At 38.1% G+C, this 22919-nt stretch overlaps 1 protein-coding gene across 3 annotated transcripts in view; it reads left to right on the plus strand.

The window, feature by feature from the left end:
• The first annotated feature begins 289 nt into the window (after positions 1-289).
• Positions 290-22919, plus strand: part of YES1 (YES proto-oncogene 1, Src family tyrosine kinase) — a 79335-nt gene continuing 56705 nt past the window's right edge. The window contains exons 1-2 of one of the 3 annotated variants that reach the window (XM_046671643.1): positions 290-499; positions 13465-13632. In XM_046671643.1, coding sequence (XP_046527599.1) covers positions 13509-13632 — 124 coding nt within the window. In that variant the 5' untranslated portion in view covers positions 290-499; positions 13465-13508. Of the gene's footprint in view, positions 500-13464; positions 13685-22919 lie in introns of those variants that run through there. The other 2 variants (XM_046671649.1, XM_046671644.1) reach the window with 2 other exon arrangements.

The raw sequence follows: 22919 nt of genomic DNA on the forward strand, positions 1-22919 counted from the left end.
CGGGAAGCCGCCCCAGACCCCGCCGCCATGTTGGGCCGGGATAAGTGACTCGGACTCGGAGCCGACGGAGCTCGCGGCGGGACGGCCCGCAACCCTCGGAGGCGCGCGTCGGCGCCGGAAGGCGGGGGCGCTCGAGCCGGGGGCGGGCGCGGCGCGAGTTCCGGTGAGCGGGCGGGCGGCGCGCAGGTAGCCGCAGCCCCCGCTCCGCCCCCGCGCCCGCCCCCGCCGGGGAGCGGAGGGGCGGAGCCGGGCGAAGGGGCGGGCGCCGCGCGGAGAGAGGTGGAGAGCGAGGCCGAGGGGTGGGGGAGCCCGGGAATTCCCTCCTCCTGAAGTAGCGAGTTCGGGGCCGGCCGTGCCGTCGTCGCTGCTGCCAGGCGCCCGGGACGTGGAGGTGGAGGAGGGAGAGGGCCCGCGGGCCTCGCCTCCGCCCGCCGCCCCCTCCCCGCCACCCCTCCCCGCCGCCGCCCGAGGGGCTCGTGCGAGCGCGGCTGGAGGGCAGGTAAGGACCCGGCGGGGCCTCGCGCGCGGACGCGGCCGACCCCGGCCCGGGCTGCACTAGGCCCCGGCGCCCGCCCGCCCTCCCGCGCTCGGAGGCGCCGCCACTCCCGGCCCCGGCGGCTCGGAGTCGGGAAGTTGGGAAGAAACTTCTCCCCCCGCGCCCGGCTCGCCCGGCGGGCGTGTCTCCTTCCCGGCGCTACCTGCTCGCCCCCTGACTCGGTCTCCGCCCCGTCCAGTCCTGCCCGGTCCCGCCCGGGTCCGACCTAAGGTCGTGGGAGCTTTGGGACACCCCCACCCGCTTCTTTAAGGTCGTGTGGGCCACCCGGCGAGGTGGAGGCGAGGTTCATTTTGGCTGGCCCGGCCGAAGTTAGGGGCGAGGGCTGCGGCCCCTCGCTGGCCCCGAGTTTGGGGGGGTCTGTGTCCTGGTTGACGCCGAGCGGCAACTGTGCCGGGAGAGCGCGCGCGGGGGTGTGGGGGCGAGTGGGGGAGCCTCTCGCTTCGCTTGGTTTGATTGAAAACCGCAACATGTTAAAGTTTTCCTTTGTTTTGGGTTGGGGGTTGGGAAAAATGCCATTCAGCATCCACTTTTACAGTATTATTTCACCCCGCCTCCCATTTGGTTCGGTTCTCTGTCCGCATGTGTTACAGAAAATTTTGTTTTAAAGTGTGTTTTTCTTCTTGATAATTGCTTCCAGCTTCGGCTTTACTGGGCATGGGGCAACGTTTAAGAAGCTCTTCGAAAATCGAGTCCGATGTAGGGACTGCTTTAATTTTTGTTTTCTTGTGAGCGGGACACAACCTAGTTCGGATTTGGTTGAATTATTTTCTCTGTAATTAATTGAAACAGATACGGAATAACATACGGTCTAACAATTTATAAATTATTAAAGTGAAGGAGTGAGAAGTCTAGTGGAATCACAGCTTTACGTTCATTCCCTTTATTACGTACATATATGTTCCTCTGGTGTGTGTTTTCACATAGATGATTTCACATATACACGCATATGATTGTGGTATACTCGTGCATTGTAACTATAGGATTACAGTGCCAAAGGTATCCTGATAATTCTAAGTGTGTTTAAACCATCCTGTTAAATGTCTAGTTAAACTACACACTAAGGAAAATATCACTAAATGTGTACATGTGACTGTATGCATTTAAGGCAAAATCTGATACCTTAACTAGCGCAATGTTTGGCACACAGTGGACAGGAAGCATTTTGAATGGGCAGGTAAGGAAGAAGTGTCTTGTATTAGAAGTCAAGGATCTTGTATGCATCATATATGATTTTCACATATTATTTTGTAAGAAAGTTTTATTTCACTAAGCCATATAGGTATTTTGTTTTGTTTTTGCTAATATATGAGACTCCTGTCATAGTTAGATTTAAGAAAAGGGAATTGTATTTTGATTTTTGGACGTTAGCTAAACCTTAGTGGAGATTTTGAATGCTGGTTGACAATTCATAGGGTCCTAAATTTGAAAAAAACAACTGCCTTTGATCTGAATCTGAATACAAGACTGTTCAAAGCCATATTTCCAGGAGAAAACATAAAAGGACTCTTAAAATATGTAGTCGGCTGTAACCACCATAATGTTATAATAGCTTTAGTTTTGCAGTATGTTTTTGCTGACTTCATAAACCACAAAATTGACTCCTTTCTGTTCAACCGAAAGTGAAATTACAGCTTTGACCTATCTTCCTGGGATAGGTGGAATTTGACTTATGGCTAAAGTGTAATATTAATACATGGTTTAAGTTTTCTTTTTTTAATTCAGGAATTTCTTAAGCTGAAATATCAATGTCTATGCAAATAAATCTCCATGTAATGTTAAAAGAATAAATATTCTAAAAAAATAGCAATGACCCAGTATAAGTGAAATATTACCAGTGGGTGGTGTAAGACTTGTTTATACAAAGTTCAAATTTGCATCTTGTTAGGCTGTAAATAATTTATTAATGTGAGTAATTTTTCTTTGTAAATGTATTTAGTTCTTAATCTAGTGAGTGTAGGGATCATTTATTAGTTCCTGTTGTCATTATAGTAAAAAAAAAAAAAAAAAGAAAGCCTAATATCAAAAATTTTAAAAGAGCAGTACTAAGCTCTGGTGTCTAGGAATGCAAACTTGGATGATAAAATTATATTTAAAAAAAAATCCTGCAAGGAAATAATTTATATAAAAGTAAAGATATGGGAGGAGGGAGGAAGTTGTGATTGAGACCCTGCTTCTGAAGTTGTGGCAAAGTTCTTTTAACCTGGTGGTGGTTGGAAGGGTGTTGGCCTTAGTATAATTCGTTGTCGTGTATTTGTTCTGTGTGCTTTTCTGTATCTGTGTTTTAGTTTACATAAAACTTTTTTTCTCTTTTTTTAAAGAGGCCTGTTTATAATGTACTTTATAAAGTGTTTTAGATAAAGAACTTAACATGTGGTAACTGACTTTAGAACACTGCCAGGGCTGTCCTTTGCAAACAGGATTAGACTTATTAAATCATAATTGTCATACCAGCTAGTGTATATAACTACTTTAACATATGAATAATATATGTTAATTATGTTGATATTTTGAGGGAAGACTTCAGGTTTCAATAACTTTAAAAATCCTTTTAGACTTGTATTTTGTGACAAATAGGTAAGTAAAATATGTTAAACTAATGGATACTGTTCTCTCATCAAGTATAAAATATACCCTATTTTTCAGAAAATTATGTAACATAACAGTTAAAACTCAAAACTTAACTATGGCATCAAGGTAATAAGTCTTTAATCCAGTTTTACATTCTGGAACAGTAATTCTTTAGATCAGTAATTTCAGCCTTAGTCTTGATATTCTTAAGGATGTCATGAAATTCTTACCATACAATAAGTTTTCCTTTGCTTAAGCCTTATGAAGATGTGCCATATGGCACCTAAAGGAAGAGTATGTTTTGTTTCAAAAGAAAGCAAATGACAGCATGGTGTTGGAGTTTCAAAAATGCTGAGACTCATTGCACTGTGCTACTTTACTTGCTTTATATAATGGCTTGCTGTTTCAGTTGTTGATGTCGCTCCGCATTGTTGTAATGTAGGGTTGAAGAAGAGATCGCATCTCTGCCAAATTCTCACATCACAGGAACTTTCAGTCATGTTATAAGGTGAGGTTTGTGGCTCTGGCTTTGTTGTGTGAATATTTACAGGAAGTTTTAGTTAAGATCTTCCATTGTTCAGAACTCCTCATGGCTTAGGTCACCTTCAGTTCACATTTAAACACGTCTGTGATACAAATACAAGTTCCTCCAGCGAGGTGCAACTGCATTTCTTTAAAGGAAATCATCTGTTCCTATTCAAGTATCTTGGTATCTTGTTGGTAGTGTGTGCGGCAGTTTGTGTGTGGCTACGGTAGGGTATATATTATCTCTTTTCTTCCTCTCAGCTGCTCCAGCGCCACAATTAGGCTGAGTATTGCTCAGCTGCAGCTGCTGGGTGATTATGAACCATCCAGCTCCTGTCTAAACTCAGAGGCAGATTTAGCAATAGGAGCTATAGTAACAGCGGAGGGTGAAAGAGAAGAGCTGGTGCTGCTGCCAGTACCATTTTAACGTGTCTGTATGCCAAGGAATCGTTGGCTGCAGCAGCACTACTGTTGTCTTGGAACTAGCAGACTTGATGGTAACAGATCCTGGTCTGGATTGGGTTTACTTTGTGTTACTCTTTTAAGATCTTGAAGTTCTCTCCAGGAAAGAGAGAGAGGATCTGGTAATTTCAGACTACAGGATAATGTACCCGACTGAGTATATAAGCCTCTGTGTGCCTCAATTCCCTCCCTCAGCCTGGGATAGCAGTGTCTTTCAGTTTCCCTTGTTTAATTATATATATATGACTGCAGGTTCCCGGAAGCATGTGCCGTATACTACGTGCTGCTGTGAGCTGTGTCTCTCAGAAGTGCTGCTGCTGTTCCTGTTGTTTGCGGGGTGGCAGGAGAGTTTATTTGCAGGTTCTTTGGGCTTCCTACTTTCTCCCAGGAAGTGGAACACCTTCAAGAGAGATTATCTCTAGATCTAGCTAGACATGACATGTCTCTGTGGCTCCCTGAGTTTTGCAAGTAAGAACCCTAGATTCTTTTTCCTGTTGTTCTTTCTTATTGGAGTTTGAGAAGATGGACATCAACAAACGCAGATGCGACGTCAGCTGTATATGGCAAGCCCCAGACTGGAAGATGCCATAGGTAAATTTTGCTGCTTCTTGAAGTGTTACTCAGTTTATAAACATGCCAAGCAAAGAGCAGCAGCATCTTGTCTTCTCCTTTACCACTACTGTCGGAAAATCTACAGAGACAATTCCTTTTGCTAATCCTGGCTTTGGAACTTGGTGGTTCAGGGTTTGGGTAATTTGGGATAGGGGATAGAGAGTATTGAGAGAAGCAGCACTCAAACTTGTATAACCAGAAGGAAGGAAGAGGTTCAGAAGATTATGTGCTTGAACGTTAATCAGTACACATTGTCACAGTGGCACCTACTTAGCAGGACATTAGGTATCCTATCACCTTAGTAGTGACCATCAATATTAAAATTATGACTTAATGTTCTTATCCTCCAAGGACATAATGTGAGTTAAAAAATGCACAGTTCTTTGGGATATTTCTGCTGGGTTATTGGAGGTCGGGGTGGAGATACGAAGTACTAGGAGGAAAGAACTGACCACTGGAACTTAAAGATTGTCGGTTTCAGCCTCTATTCCTAGCAATATGTAGACTAGGTTTTCGTAAATTAATTATGAATGTTAGTTACTTCTTTAATTTTTAAATGTAACTTTCAGTTTCTTAGCATTAAGTAGAAATTGGGGTGAGGTGGAGAAAGTTGGTGGCCTTTGCTGCATAAGTTAATACTTATAATTGTTCTGCGGCAAGTTTATTGATTTCTAACTTTTGTTCTGATGCAGTTAGTATGTTCCAGATAAGAACACTTTTGAAGTAATAGCAGTCAGGCATTTGAAAAGGAGCAGAGAAGGCAATATGTTGTAATAAGGAGAGGACTAAAAGAGAGAAGACCATCTGGATATGAATTCCACTCCTGACAGTGAAGAGCTGTGTGGCTTTGGTCAACTCAGTCAACTCCCTAGGCCTCAGTTTCACTATTTGAAGCAGGAGGTAGTTAGACTAGATGGCTTCTCATATCCTTTCAGCCTTATATAAATGTGTAGTTTTACCACAGTTGAAATTTTTACACTGATAAAGTTTTAAGGAAATGTTTCAGAGTCTAGAATTTGAAATAAAATTAGATACCAGGTGAGTAAAGCTTATAGTAGAAAACTGACCTGTGGGCTTGGTCCTGGACTTTCTCAAGCAAATGCAGTGTTACTCCATTCATTAGTGGACATTGATTAAACCTGCCGTATGACAAACACTGTGCAAGTTTTGATGTTATAAAAATGATTGCAGCATGACTGCTGCCATCTAGGAATTCACAGTTGGGTGGACCTGGCTATGAATATGAAGCTCTTATGAATTTGAGATGTTTTTAGTATGATAATCCATTACAATACTTCTATGTTTTTGATGGTATTATTGTGTGATACCTTTGAAACTCTAATAAATCCCTTTGCACTAGATAGATTTAGCCTCAAGTAAACTGATTCACTTCTCTAGGCAGGAAAACTTGATTTACTGTTTTTCTATATGTTAGTTCATTATAGATATTTGTGACTCACGTTCACAGGCTCTGCAACACCTGTGTAGAAATTTTACTATAAGAAGACACATTTGAAAGCAAAGTTTAAAAAAGCATTTCAGATTTATTTTACAGTAATGTAATGCAGAAAAATAATGACTTATTCATTGAAGCAGATAGTTGTGATGTCAGTTTACAGGTAATCATGACTATTGGGATGACAGCTTTGCCACATTGTATCAGGAAAATACTCACCAACATTAAAACATATTTAATTTTTTTAATTGACAAAAGGTCAGAGTAATTGTTTTGGATATTTTTCTTTAATATTCAGATCAAAATGAAGCATGGAAAATTGAAAATGGTTAGCTTTTTAAGGTTTGCAAAATAGATTTTGGGGGAAAAAAGAAAGAAACTAAGATTATAAGCAGATTGTGTTCCCAAAGTTTGTAAGTTCTTTGAAAATCAGAATCTTTTCCCAGAAAAAGTCTTTTCTGTGAGGTCAGCCTTTCTGGTTAGAGTTTACCTGTAAAAACCTAACAAACAGGTATAACAATGTTTCAGTGGTAAATGTGTTCTAAATTAAGTTTCGTGGGTTTTGTTTTTGTTTTAACCTGCTGAACTCTTTGAACAAATGAAATATTTGGCTGAGTAAATGTTCTGATTACACAGTAGATGAACCCATTGCCTTGCCAGTCGCCCTCCCTCTCCACCTTCCCAGGTCCTCACTATTTAAAAACCACTCTGAGTTCCATATTCGGACGCCAGGACTCTCCCAGTGAGGCCTTGGTGTTAAGCTGAATTTAAGTACAGAAGCTTCCCGAGGTTCTCCCACCTGCTTGCTAGGCACTGTGAAGTGTACCTCCTACTCTAACCCCACAAGAGAGTGTGAGGAATGGGAAAACTTTAAAAGATTGGGGATGATGAGCAAAAATGAGGAAAGTAAAAGAGGGCTTGGGGAAAGGAAGAGTGGATGTAATGTGGAGTTCATAATTTTTCCATTTGCATCCTTTTTTTCTGTTTCCTACTCATTTACTCTTCTTGGGCGTTGAGGAAGGAAGGAAGGAATCTTGTTCTGTAACAGATGCTATGCTTTACATCCATGTGCATTATCACATTTAACTTAAATCTTTGAAATACCTTTCCAAAATACCCAGAAAAATCGTGAATGTGGTAGGTATTTATTACATATAAAGAAACTGAGGATCAGAAAGTATATGTAATTTGCTAAGGTCGCATGACTAGTGATTGGGTGGAACTAAATTTGAATATAAGGCTAACTGACAGCAGTCCTGTTCCCTATAAGACAACTTCCTTAGGGATAAGGAGCAATGATGGAAAGGGGGATTTTCTTATCTTTTTCCTTCTCCCTTAAACTACATTTGTCTTGGGGCTGAGAATTCCCAACCACTCTCTTTTCTTTCTAATGGAAGTACTTTGTGGTGCATATTTCATAATAGGTGTCAAGGTCAGGTATTATATGAGCTGAAAAAGATGGGTTATTACACTAACTAAACTGTAGCAAATGCTGTCCTTTTGTAAGTTTGGGTTTGTAAAGTGTGTATATAGTCTATATGTATAATCAGGCCCTCTCTGTCTCTTTGTGTGTGTGTGTGTGTGTATAGTTTGTGCTCAAATCTGTCTTCTGACTCAAAAGCTAGATCAAACTTCTACTGTACAATATTGCCTTCATTTCTACTAATTCTATCACTTATTCCTAGATGAGTTAGTAGAAACAGATGGAAGGTCTGCATTGTCTAGATGGTCTTCCATGACATTTCAGACACGTGCTGAAGAAAGAGAGCAGCATTTGCCTCTCAGTGGGATGGCAATTTCCTACACTTTCATACAGACTCACCAACCATTCAAAGCTTCACTTCCTTCTGGAGGAAACAGTGGGATTCTTCCATACTGGCTTATTCCTGTAAATCTTATTGTTACATGAGTTCCTCACTCTCTGGATGAAGTCTCATCTAAAGCTCCAAATGGAAATTTTGTTTGCTACTCTTTTGCCACTGTGTCAAGTTCCATTGACAGTGATTTCCTTCACCACCTTGCAGGCCTTTTCTTCTTTGGCTTCCTTTTATTTCTTTTGTATCTAAGAATGTACCCTTTATCCTCTCTAATAAGCCGGAGCGTTGTCTTCTAGTGGAAATACTAGTTTCATTTTGTAGCATTATTATCCCACATACAGTATCTACAGTGCAGCTCCTTCACACATTGCTCCACCAGTTCCATCGTTGCCCGTGTTTATTAAGTCTACATAAGTGTTGGCAGATAGGTTTTAAACTGTTGTGCCAATTTTGAATGATTGGAATGGCTGCCGCTAGAATGTAAGCTCCATGAGGGTAGGGATCTTTGTTTTGGTTATAGAACTTATCCCAAGCATCTGGAACAGTAACACGTAGTAGGCACTTATTAAATGTTTAAAAAATTTTTATTTATTTATTTTTTTGATGAGGAAGATTTGTCCTGAGCTAACATGTGTTTCCAGTCTTCCTCTTTGTGCTTGAGGAAGGTTGTCGTTGAGCTAACATCTCTGCCACTATTCCTCTATTTTATGTGGGATGCCTCCAAAGCTTGGCTTGATAAGTGGTGCTAGGTCCATACCTGGGATCTGGGTCTGTGAACACTGGGCTGCCGAGGTGGAGGGTGCAAACTTAACCACTATGCCACCGGGCCGGCCCCTGGATATTTTTAAATGTAGGGAAGTGCAGCAATAGCTGGCAATGTTTGCCTGCCATGAGCTTGGGAGAAAGAAATGTCAGCAAATAGCTAGCTCCTCACTAAAACTCATACAGTAACCACAGATGTTTTTTACTCAAGACTTCTTGGAGTGGCAGGCCTGGTGCTAAATTACTGGCATTAATGCTTGGGATGAATTCAAATAAACATTCTACTTGAGTCTTATGGAGAAACTGAGGTTTGATTTGGCAGTGACTTGTGAATGTTAAACAGTAATAGGAAAGGTGCTTAACTATCCGTAAGGGTAGTTACCCATTTACAATAAGGGGGTTCCTTTTCTATATATCTTAGTCTCTGAATATATTTCTAGCAACCATGCTTCTTAAAAACTCTGGCACAGTCGGTTACCCGTACATTACATTGATGTAAGTGAGTCATATGCATGTATCTGGTTTTGAGTAGAGCTGGGAAAAATAGTCCTTGTCAGGGCAGCTACCCTTCGGTGAGAATTTCACACCATAGAAAGGGAGAGTGAATTTTTGGTGGAAAGGTAGCTGTCTCTGACACACAAAGGGGCAGGAAGTAGTCTAGTAGTTAAACAAGTTAGACACCTATATGGAAATACACTATTTGGTTGTATAAACATGGTTAGAATATTTATTTGAAAGGTGTGGACATAGATGGTATCTTCTTCTTATTTTTTTTTTTAAAGATTGGCACCTGAGCTAACAACTGTTGCCAGTCTTTTTTTTTTCTTTCTTTCTGCTTTTTCTCCCCCAATCCACCCAGTATATAGTTGTATATTGTAGTTGTGGGTCTTTCTAGTTGTAGTATAGATGGTATCTTCTTAATTCAGGCAGCAGTTAATATAGAAGCAAACAAGTTGTGATGGAAAATGTAAATATCCCAACACCTTTTGGAAATTTGTTTTTTATAAGCAAAGCATCTGGAAAAATTTAATTTCATGCTTTAGGTGGTACAGGAAGCTGTAAAGGTGTTTGCTATTTTGAACTTAATTAGGACCAACAGAAAAAAGTTAGTGATGTGCAAATTCTAGAAAGAGCCTTTGGAGATAGGGACCATATATTAAAAGTAATAAGAAAGGTAATTCTGGACTTTAAGGAAATGTATGCCCTAGACTTTAAGAAATGTTAGAAAACTAAGAGTCTATGGTTTTAAGATTCTAGGGGCAATATATCACCTAAAGGAATGAAAAGTCTAAAAATGGCCCAAACTTTTTTATATGAAAAGCTTGGGAAGTGCTCTAGTAGGGGAGGGGGTCGGAGTAGAATAAGGATTGTATCTGCATTTGCATAGCACTTTTAATGATTGAGGAAAGACAGTAATTAGCCATATCAAGGATATGGTGGGGATATGGCGGGTGGAAATTATGGTGGAGCTAAAGCCTTCCCCCTTCCCCACATCTCACCTCACACCTCCCCTTCCCCACTACACCCCCATAGCCACTCTTACTGGGGCTTAGTTTTTGTTTTTGAATTTTCTTTTTTTTTTTTTTTGATGAATAGAACTTACTAAGTCAGAAGGAGGAACTCATTAAAAAGGCCAAGTAAAAGAGAGAGTCAGGAATCTCTTAGGATATTGTCAGAGGATGAATAGGATTTTTAGAATGATCAGTGCTTAGAAGAAAGAAAAACCAATGATAACACAGACGATTCTTAGAGCTAAATTCACAGCCAGATGTAAGAAGGAAGCCACAGATCCACAACTTAGGAAAGTTGAAATAATAGGTAACAGGGAACACCTAGCATATCCTCTTTTTAATCTCCTAACTTCTGTAACAACAGGATGCTCTTTAAGTTAGAAAAGCTAGAAAAAAAGAGTAAGAAAGTAGATGATAGATAGTAAAAGGGCCTCTAGTTTCGCCTGATTTCAGGCTTCTAGGTCCAGAAGAATTGTGTCTGAAGATTCTGAAAGACATTTCTGATATTCCCAGGACCCCACTAGTTGTAGAAAAATCAGGGGACAGACATCTCAAAAAAAGAGAATTGAATAAATGATGCCTTCAAAGCTGAATTTTAATAAATACAGATGCTGAACGTGGCCTTGTGTCCTGACAACATTCTCTAACAGCTTATTAAACAGTTGCCATTTATAACAATTGGAAGGTTATGAAGAAGTAATTTTTAACGGTTGTCCAGCAGTGCTCTGTTGAATCCCTGAACCACCTATCTTTGGAGTTTGATTAAATGCGAAAGCTGGATAGTCTGTCAGTGATGTTTTTCCTGTGGGTGAGTGGTTGGACCCAATAAGCTTAGTTTCCTTCTGACAGTAAGAATCTGATTCCTTTTCTACTTTTTCATTTTTTGTCTGTTTTATTTTTCCTTTTTGCGATTGTCTTTATTTATTTATTTTTTTTGAGGAAGATTAGCCCTGAGCTAACATCTGCTGCCAATCGTCCTCTTTTTGCTGAGGAAGACTGGCCCTGAGCTAACATCTGTGCCCATCTTCCTCTGCTTTTTTTTTTTTTTTAATGTGGGACGCCTACCACAGCATGACTTACGATGCCATGTCCACACCCAGGCCACTGAAGCAGAATGTGCAAACTTAACTGCTGCGCCACCAGGCCAGGTCCTGATAAAGTCTTCTAATGGCACAGTAGACATTGCTTTTTCTTTTTGATGGTATTCGGAGCTAGGGATATTAGCAAGTTCAAAGCTCTTTTTATGTATTTCCACATTTTTTTTTTTTATTTGAGGAAGATTGAACTGGAATATAGAAGCATGCTTATTTATCCCATAACATCTAGGAACATTGTTTTATTTTTAGTTATTATGTGACTAAAGATACCTTAAAGTTATTTTAATTTGCTTTTTCAATTGAAGTCTATCGTGCATTTTTCCGTGTGGTGAACTACTTGCTCATAACCTTTGCCAGTTGTACTATTGGGTTGTCTTTTCCTTATAGATTTTTAGGGATTCTTCATATAGTATGGGTGTTAATCCTTTGTCTTTATGTTGCAAACATTTTTTCCATATCTGCTTGTCTTTATCCCGTCTAATATTTTCCTTTTATCTGAAAAATTTTTCCTTTTATAACCTCTGGATTTTGTGTTTTAAGAATACTTTCCACAGCTGACAATCATTTTTAAAATTCTATTTATACGTTTTTGTTTTGTTTTATATCGCAAATAATTTAGCTTTTTACCCTGGAATTTATATTTATAGATGTTGCGACATAAGAATTCAGTTCTTTTTTTTTCAGATGATAAAGCTCATTAGTGCTATTTATTAAATCTATCCTTTTTCTTCTGATACAAAATGCTACCTTTAGCATTTAGAAATTCTTTTACTCTCAGGCCTGTTTCTGGGTGCCCTTTCTCTTCTGGATTGTTTATTCCTATGCCAAAACCGCATAGCTTGGTGATGATAATCATGACCATGATAACAGGAGCAAGAGCAGCCGCTAGTGTGTATTGAGTATTGCCTGCGTGCCAGTCACAGCAATAAATGCTTTAATATATTTTAACTAATTCATTTCTCACAAAACCCTATGAGTTAGGTGTTCTTTTTCTTTTGAAAATCTGGCTTCAATGTTCTGACATGTAGTCATTTTATTTAATGAAAACATTTTCTTTTTTTTGGTAATATATGGAACGCGTCATGAATTTGTCATCCTTGCATCCTTGACCATGCTAAAACTTCTCTGTATTGTCCCAATTTTAGTATACTGCCAGAATGAGCGCTGAGTTAGGTATTGTTAATATCTTTATTTTTACAGATGAAAAAGTAGGCTTTGAGAAATTAATTTATTCGAGTTACAAGCTAGGACTGTAACCAACTCTAACTCCAGAGACTATACTCTTAACTGTGAGGTTGTGATTACTAAAAGGACAAATCTCTTCATTTTTCTTTTTTGAAAATTTCTTGGCTGTTGTTATGTATTTATTTTTCCATAAGAACTTCATTGTGATTATGATTTAGAAAATGTTAATTACTTTATTTAGGAAGAATGGACATCTTTATAATAATGGATCTTACCATTTAAAAATAAGTGATATGTTTCTGTTTATTGAGGTTCTTTATAGCCCACAGAGCTTTTCTTCTTAATAGAGACTCTGAACATTTTTTCTTGTTTCTCGTAGGTATTATTTCATCCGTGGTTTTAAAAAAACTTATTTGGAAATAATTTCAGAGTTACAGAAAAGTTGCAAGAATAGAAAGAATTACAAGAGTGCAAAAAGCTCCTAGATCCCCCTTACTCACATTTACCAGTTCACATTTAACCACATTTGCTCTTATTAGTCCCTCCTTGTGTATATGTATGTGGGTATTCCCCCTTCCACCACCACTTGAAAGTTAGCTGCAAACATCATGTCTCATTACCCTTAAATACTTCAGTGTGTATTTCTTAAAACCAAAGACATTTTCTCACATAACCATAGTACAATTATCGAATTCAGGAAATTTAACATCACTGTAATGCAGTTATCTAATATGTAGTTCTCGTGGGTTGGATTGTTTTCCCCCAGAAGCTGTTTTAAGTCCTAACCCCAGTGCCTGTGAATGTGATGTTATTTGGAAATAGGTTCTTTGCAGATGTAATCAAGTTAAGATGAAGTCATACCGAGTTAAGGTGGGCCTTAACTCACCTAATCAAATGTGACTGGTATCCTTAGAGGAAGAGGAACATGCCACTTGCAGATAGAAACACCCAAGGAGAATGCCGTGTGACAACAGAGGCAGAGATGGAAGTGATGCAGTTGCGAGCCAAGGAACCCCAAGGATTGCCAGCCACAATCAGAAGCTAGGAGGAGGCAAAGAAGGATTCTCTTCAGAGATTGAGAGTGAGCATGGCCCTGCTGACACCTTGGTTTTGGACTTCTAGCCTCCAGAACTGTGAGAGAATAAATTTCTGTTGTGTTAAACCGTTTTTTTTTTTTTTTTAAACAGGAGTTCTTAAGAAACTAATGCAGCAGTCCATAATCGATTTTTTCCCAATTGTCCTAATGGTGTCCTTTGTAACAAAAATCCAGAATCCAATCTACTGCATTTAGTTGTCTTGTCTGTTTAGTCTCCTTTAATATGAACAGTTCTTCTGCCTTTGTCTTTCATGATGTTAATATTTTTGAAAAATCAGACTGCTTCTTTTGTATGGCATACCTCAATGAGGATTTGTCTGATGTTTCCTCATGATTAAATTCAGATTATCAATTTACGGCAAGAATAGTACATGAGGGATGTTGTGTCCTTCCTGGTACAGCCCGTTAGGAGGCACACTGCGTTAGTCTGTCCCATTATTGGCAGTATTAACTCTGCTTAGGTAAAGTGATATCTGTCAGGTTTCTCCGCTGTAAAGTTAGCATTTTTCTCTTTTTAATTAATAAGTAATATGTGGGAAATAGTTTTAGCCTCCATCAATGAGTCTTGCCTGAATTGATTATTGCAATGATGGTTGTAAAATAATACTTTTCCAACTCTATAATTCCTTCTATGTTTATTAGTTGAGATTCTGTAAGAGAAAACCTTCCTTTCTCCCTCATTTATTATCAGAATGACCTTGGATTCTTTTTTTGTCAACAGGTTATAATCCATTTATGTCACTCTTAATATTGGCGCTCGAATTTATACTATTTTTGGCCAGCAAGAGTCTCTTCAAGATGGTTCCTGTGTACTTTTGATATATCCCCATCATTTTTTGAGTACTACTTTATTTTTTTGGTGTAACATGTCACAGGCTGATCTTGTATTTACCTTGCCTCTAGCTTTGGAATCTGCCACTTATTTAAGGAGTTCTGGTTCCTTTTATCAAATGTGTATGGTTTTGAATGATTTGTTTTTGAATTATATTTTACAACTGGCTGTTTTTAGTATATTAAAAAACTACTTATTTCTCTCTATATTTTATAATTGCAAGGGTTTTAGGAGCTCTGTGCTAGGAATAGGGACAAAGACCAAATATGTATTTTTAACCACAGTGTCACAGTAGCTCCTGGCCACATAAGGCAGTTGAGTACTTAAAATGTGGCTAGTCTAAATTGAGATGTACTGTAAGTGTAAAATATACACTAGACTTTGAAGACTAAGTATGATTTAAAAAATGTAAAATAATTCAACTTTTTATATTGATCACATATTGAAATGATAATATTTTGGATTTATTAGCTTAAATAAGATATTATTGAAATTAATGTCACTTGTTTATTTTTTACCTTTTTTAAATGTGGCTACTAGAAAATTTAAAGTTAGATATGTGGCTCATATTACATATCTGTTGCATAGCGCTGCTCTAGAGCCAGGCTGCCTGGGGGTGTTTGTGATCTTGGACAAGTTATATAATCTCTATGCCTCAGTTTCCTCATCTGTAAAGGAAGAGTAAAAGTAGCCCTTACCTCATAAGGTTGTTGTAAGGATTAAATGGATTAATATGTGTGAGAGTACTTAGAATAGTGCTTGGCATATGGTAAGTGCCTCACATTATCTTACTATTCCCAGTAAGAGTGCAGACTGCACAAGGTCTGGGACTTTGTTTTGTTTACTGCTCTATTTCCATTTGTTAGGCTCTCAAAAAATTTTTTTTTTGAGGATTAACCCTGAACTAACATCTGCTGCCAATCCTCCTCATTTTGCTGAGGAAGGCTGGCCCTGAGCTAACATCCATGCCCTTCTTCCTCTACTTTGTATGTGGGATGCCTGCCACAGCATGGCTTGTTAAGCGGTGCCATGTCCGCACCCAGGATTCGAACCAGCGAACCCTGGGCCGCCAAAAGCGGACCATGCACACTTAACTGCTTTGCCACTGGGCTGGCCCCTCAAATATTTTTTGAGTGAATGAATATAGAATTTTTGAGTAAACTAGGTAATGGTTGGAAAAGAGGTCTCTTGATAGCCCAGAATGTCTATAGAAACAATATTACAACCAGGAAAATTGCAATTCCTAAAAGGCAAGTGGCCTGGACTGCTCTCTTAGGATAAGACAAATTAGATATATTTTGAGATTAAAAAGCTGAAAGTTTCTCATTATTTTATTATTTGCACTGCATTTTTAAGACTATCCTAGACTCTCAATAAAAATTCTCTAAATCTAAAAAAACCCCTGCAATATTATAGTCAGTGATCAGATATCTGGTGGTGGGCAAGGAGAGGATGCTGCTGGTGATCCTTGGTGATCATCATATATTAGGGATTTTTTAATTTTTTTCAAGATTTATTTTTTCCTTGTTTCTCCCCCAAACCCCCTGGTACATAGTTGTATATTTTTTTAGTTGTAGGTCCTTCTACTTGTGGCATGTGGGATGCTACCTCAGCATGGCTTGATGAGTGGTGCCATGTCCATGCCCAGGATCTGAACCAGCGAAACCCTGAGCCGCCCAAGCGGAGCGCACGGCCGTAACCACTCAGCCTCGGGGCCAGCCCCTGTATTAGGGATTTTTAGTGCAGTTACTTCCCCAGAAAAACTCTGTAATTTGCTAGTGACTGGATAATGCTGGTATTTGCTAGTATCCAAGAGAGGCTTCTTGAGGGTCAGAAGAGAGATTTACCTGACTCAGAACTTCTTCACTAGATCTTTCCCTTGTTTCCACAACTTCTTGACTCCATAGAGACCCCGAAGCAACTCAGTCGGGATTTGGCTGACGGCAAAAAGTAAGAAGGAAAGATTTTCCTGTATGCTTTGGAAGAGATTGAAGAGCATAGGACTAATTTATTCTTGACAAGTGTCATATAATTTACTGTGAAATATATAATACTTATGCTTTTTTGATGAATTCTTTTGACAATGTTTAAACTATTTTCATGCTTATTGATTTATTTAGGTCTTCTGTCTTTTAACTGAGTTAACTTTAGTAATTTCCATTCGCCAAAGTATACTCATCCTTTTCATCTAGTTGTTAAAACTTTGTTAGCAGAGAGTTATACACAGCTCCCATATATAGTTTTCTTAAATCCTCTGTGACTCAAGCACTCTTCTCACACCTAATACTGTGTACTCTCCCTTTTCATTTCTTAAGATTAAATCTAGTGATTTATCTGTTTCATTGATTTTTTATTTGTAAATCATATGGGAATTTCTTCAATTATAATGAAAGAAAAATTAAAAGAAAAATTAATGAATTAGAAACAACAGAAAAAATCTCAGTATGATTTACAACTAAAAATCCTCTTTTTGGGTTTCTTTGGTTTTTGTTTTTTCCTAAATTTTAAATACTTGTCAAAAAGCAATCTGCATGTTGAATAAAACAAAGCAGAAAGATGAGTTTATTGCAAGGCTTTTGACCTGCAAGCCGGGAAATGCAAAGCCACGGGAGCAATGAGTTGCTCACAGCCTGAGGGATTTTTATGGGTAAATTTGGGAGTTATTTGGCGTTTTCAGCTGATTGGTTGCCCAGTGGTCTTCTTCCCTATCTGGATCAGGGTAGCTGTGTTAGGGGAACAAGGAAATTCAGATATGGCTTGAACAGATTTGACATTTGGGGATTGGCTGGTGTCCTCTACTGATTTCTGAGAAAAGCTGTAGATTCCTGTAAGGTTAGGTTAAGTTTCCTTTATGCACCTCTTTTGACATAAGTGGTCCATTTTAGTTTGGTTCTGCATATTTAATTCATTTGTTTGTATTCCTTTTTAGTAATAGGTTTGTAGGCTGTGAATTTTGCTCTGAATACAGTAGCTCTGTATAGCTCTGAATAGCTGTAGCTATGTTAGAAAGATATGTAGATATGTTAGATATATATGAGAGATACGTAGATAAGTTAGAAAGTTATTTTTATTTTATAATTTCAGTTTGTGTTTCCTTGTTGACACAAGAGTATTGGATAATGAAAAGCTTTACATGTTTATCTTATTTCGGGAAACTTGAAAAAACACTCTTGTGTACCATTTCTTTAGGTTTTGTATCATATATTCTGTTGTCAGTACTCAATAAAACAACCTAAGAAAATTGTTTCCAGTCACAAGTAATTTCTGCATGTATAGATAAATTGCTTCATGGAGTTTTAAATATCTATTTCCCAAACAAATAATATTATAAAGTGTGGGCCATAGTAATGCAACAAATGTTGATACAATTCAGTTCAACAAACTTTTTTGTGTAATTGCTCTGAGCAAACAAATACTGCCAGTACTGCTGTTATATTCTGCTAAGAGCACAAAATAGTATCGGGATTATAAAAATTCTTCAACTGTTGAATTCTAATACAGTTTTCCACAGAATATTTGTGGCTCTAGTTGGAAACTTCCACTCCTTTATATGATAAACCTTAAAAATAAAATGTGTTCTTTTAATTTTTAAATGACTTTTTAAATGTGGACATATATACACAATATAACATGTTTTAAAAAATGATTTCAGAATTGAAATAGTATAACACAGAAGTAAGGAACAATTCAGAAATATTGTACCGAGGTTCTGGCTTTAATTCTTACATCATGCTAAGGAACTAGAGACTGAGTATAAGTGATCATTTATAGCCCAGAGTCAAAGGCTCCTCTTGTAATATGAAGGTAGAAAGAAAGAAAACTTCCATTTTTTTTTTTTTTTCCAATTAAAAACTTCGTGGGGCCAGCCCTGTGGTGCAGTGGTTAAGTTTGGGCACTCCACTTCGGCAGCCTGGAGTTTGTCAGTTCAGATCCCAGGCAGATCTATGCACCACTTACCAAGCCATGCTGTGGGGGCATCCCACATATAAAATAGAGAAAGATGGGCACGGATGTTAGCTCAGGGCCAATCTTCCTCAGCAAAAATACCCAAGAGAACCTGAAAAACTTCATCTCCTTTTAATGTGACTGCTTCATTGGACTAGAATGAAGCTGTTCACACTATTTACACATTAATCTTTTACTCCAAAAGCCAAAGCAGGCAAATTCATACTCTTTGGAGATTCAAAATGTAAATGGATGAAGTTCTTCAGAAAATACAGTATGTAGATATGTTTGATTTTATGACATAGATAACACTCCTTGGAGCTCAACTGTATAAAAATTTGATATGTACCAAATCCTGTCTTCCCATAAATTTTCACTTATTCAAGTTCTCTAAGGTTCCTATGTATTTCTAAGTGGGAGTAATAGCAATTACTAAATAAGTAATGCAGAAAACATTAGCAATTGTTGTTGCCCCCCTGAATTGTTAAGATGGTGTCAGAAATGTCTGGAAATGGTCAGCATGCATTTTGCATTTCTCATGTAGCTGCTGTTTTCTTGTCACCCACCGTACTGACATTTTGAGGCTAGAGCAGTTGTTGAAGTCATAAGCAATTACCAAGTCTTCACAGCTTAAAGGAGATGTAGATAACTAGTAAATTAATCTGATATATGTTACTATGGATTAGGTTTATTTTTACTCTGGTAATTTTTTATTATATTTTACAGTCTTTATATCTCCACTCCCTTCCGTTAAAGAAGCCAGATTCAAATATTAATTTGTTGAGTAATATTTATCTTTTGAGTCAAGTCTTAAACATTGATGGCAAACAGGATCTTTAATTCAATTCCAACAAACTTTAAAAAAAAGATTTACAGCTACTCCAAGCAGGTAACATGTAACTTGCCCCATGTTAATTAAGCTTTTTAGGAGCCAGAAAGGAAAGTCTGCCCTCTCCTGTTTATCAATTAAGTATACAACTTCTTTAGACAACTTGAGAGAAATATTGTATTGGAGGTTTAAAGTTCAATGGCAGATCAAGAGAAGATAGAAACGCACATTCAGGAAAGGCCTGGTCCGGGTGGGATTTGAGTAGGTTTTGAAGGATAAATAAAATGGACATTTCAGAGGGAGCTGATAACTTGAACAGAGACATAGAGAAGACAGAGAAGGCAAGATAGTTTCTGGGTTGTAGTAAATAGGTGTACTTCAAGCATGGGAATAAATGAATAAGTATTGATCATATACTTAAAAGTGATGGCTTTCAACATCACAGTGAGTACTCATCACCTGGGATCTCTTAAAATGTAGGCTCCTCAGTTCTGCCTCCAGAAATTCTAATTCAATAAACCTGGACTGAGAGCCAGGAATCTTCATTTTTAATAAATACCTCAGGCTAATATAATGCAGATACTGTGGAAAAATTGAAAATAGAGACACATTTATACAACTTGGAGCTTTTAAAGATGTTCAGTTTGACACAGTGGTAAACCACTGGAGCTCTGAGGTCTTGCTCTATGACCTTGGACAAGTTACCTCCCTCTGTTATCAGGTTCTGCATTTGTAAATAAGAAGAGTAACAGTATTTATTTTCTTAGGGTGTTTTGAGAATTAAATGAGATCCATTTCAAGTGCTAAGCACAGTGGCTATAACAGTAACTGTTCTGTAAGTGTTAGCTGTTGTTTTTGTAGTTATTGTTGTCATCTAATTAAAAGAAATGTATTTTTTACTAGATTATAATTAAATTCATTAATTTATCCTACATGCTTAATCAGACTACTTCTTGGTGTATTACCTTGTGTTTACTTGCTTCCTTTACTCATTCATTTATTCATCAAAACGTTTTGAAATGTAGTGAATGTGCGCAATATTAGACATACAAAAAATAACTGTCGTAACTGCCTGTTCTCAATTTGCTCACATTATTGACTTTTGTTTTAGTGATTGATATCTAAATACATGGTTAGCAAATTCAGTACTTTCCACTTTGGGGCAAAACAATATAAAGTAACAATTCATTAGACTTTTAATTCACTTAAAAATGCAAAAGTGGTATAGAATTGTCAGGGGGCTTTAATTAATTTAAAGATAGAATTTTAAAATGGAACAAAAAGCTATACTTTTAAAAACATTTTTAAAAGTACAGCATTTTAGGGGCTGGCCCCGTGGCCGAGTGGTTAAGTTCACACGCTCCGCTGCAGGCGGCCCAGTGTTTCGTTGGTTCGAATCCTGGGCGCGGACGTGGCACTGCTCATCAAACCACGCTGAGGCAGCGTCCCACATGCCACAACTAGAATGACCCACAACGAAGAATATACAACCATGTACCGGGGCGGGGGGCGGGGGGGGGCTTTGGGGAGAAAAAGGAAAAAATTAAAAAATCTTAAAAAAAAAAAAGTACAGCATTTTAGATTTTTTCTTTTAAAATCCATTATTAGAGGGAAATTTGAGAGTATCCCAGCTTTCAAAAAGCAGAACTTTTGACTCGAAATCTTTCCCATTGAGATATTCATATACAGTCATTTCTCATTATTTGCAGTAGTTATAGTCTAGAAAGCCACCATGAATCTTGAATTAGTGGATACTAAACCATCGCTCCTAGGGGAAATACAAGGTTAGGTTCTTGTGATCCTCTGGTTACAACATTTTCATCAACTGATCAATACATAATCTTGTTCTGTGTGTGCTTCTGTTTAAAGACACCATTACTATATTGTTGATTCATTAACATTGAACTCACAAACAGCACTATATCTCATGCCTAAATGAAGCTTATCTAACATACATTTTCTCTGTAAGGCACGCCACAGCCTTCTTGGCTTGGGAACACTAGACAACATTTCATCACTAACACCTGGAGACCATTTTAAACAGTGACATCACCAACGAAAAGCATAAAAATGAAAAAAAAGGCACTAATAGACTGTGGAAAGGACACTTGTTTACAGTATAAGAGCTTTGTTTGACCAAAATTGGGAATGTGTGGATCTGGCACAGCTCGGCACGTGTCTGCAAATACCACGGAAGCGTCACGAGCATTGATTTGGGGGTTACAGCTAAATCTTAGCAAGCAGGCTAATTCACAAATACATAATTCATGATAATGAGGATTTATTAATGATGACTTTCTAAAATTCTACTGAGGTCGTAATAGTTTATAACATTGTGAAATTTCACTTGTACAATATTATTTGTCAGTCACCATATATACGTGCCCCTTTACCCCTTATGCCCACCCCCCAACCCTGTTCCCCTCTGGTAGCCACTAATCTGTTCTCTTTGTCCATGTGTTTATCTTCCACATAAGAGTGAAATCATACAGCGTTTGTCTTTGTCTGGCTTATTTTGCTTAACATAATACCCTCAAGGTCCATCTATATTGTTGCAAATGGGCCGATTTTGTCCTTTTTTTATGTCTGAGTAGTAGTCCATTGTACATGTATATACACCACATCATCTTTATCCATTCATCTGTCGATGGACACTTGGGTTGCTTCCACGTCTTGCCTATTGTGAATAATGCTGCAGTGAACAAAGAGATGCATAAGTCTATTTGAATTGTTGATTTCAAGTTCTTTGGATAAGTACCCAGTGGTGGAATAGCTGGGTCATATGGTATTTCTGTTTTTAATTTACTGAGAAATCTCCATACTGTTTTCCATAGTGGATGCACGAGTTTGCATTCCTACCAGCAGTGTATAAGGGTACCCTTTTCTCCACATCCTCTCCAACATTTGTTATTTTTTGTCTTGGTAATTATAGCCATTCTGATGGGTGTGAGGTGATATCTGATATCTCTTTGTAATTTTGATTTTCATTTCCCTAATAATTAGTGATATCAAACTTCTTTTCATGTGCCTATTGGCAATCTGTATATCTTCTTTGGAAAAAAGTCTGTTCATATCCTCTGCCCATTTTTTGATCAGGTTTTGATTTTTTGATGTTGAGTTGAATGAGTTCTTTATATATTTTGGAGATTAGCCCTTGTTGGATATATGATTTGCGAATATTTTCTCCCAGTTGATTGGGTTTTTTTTTTTTCATTTTGTTCCTGGTTTACTTTGCCTTGCAGAAGTTCTTTAGTCTGATGAAGTTCTATTTGTTTATTTTTTTCTTTTGTTTCCCTTGCCTGAGTAGATATGGTCTTCAAAAAGATGCTTCTAAGACCAATTCAGAGAATGTACTGCTTATTTTTTCTTCTAGGATTTTTATGGTTTTGGATGTTACCTTCAAGTCTTTAATCTGTTTTGAGTTAATTTTTGTATATGGTGAAAGATAATGGTCTACTTTCATTCTTTTGCATATGGCTGTCCAGTTTTCTCACCACCACCGTTTATTTATTTATTTATTTATTTATTTAAAGTATGCTTTTTGGTGAGGAAGATTGGCCATGAGCTAACATCTGTTGCAAATCTTCCTCTTTTTTTTCTTTTTTCCCCTCCCCAAACCCCAGTACATAGTTGTATATCCTAGTTGTAGGTCATTCTGGCTCCTCT

This window comes from Equus quagga, chromosome 9 (genome assembly GCF_021613505.1).
Source record: "Equus quagga isolate Etosha38 chromosome 9, UCLA_HA_Equagga_1.0, whole genome shotgun sequence".
NCBI classification, from domain to species: domain Eukaryota; kingdom Metazoa; phylum Chordata; class Mammalia; order Perissodactyla; family Equidae; genus Equus; species Equus quagga.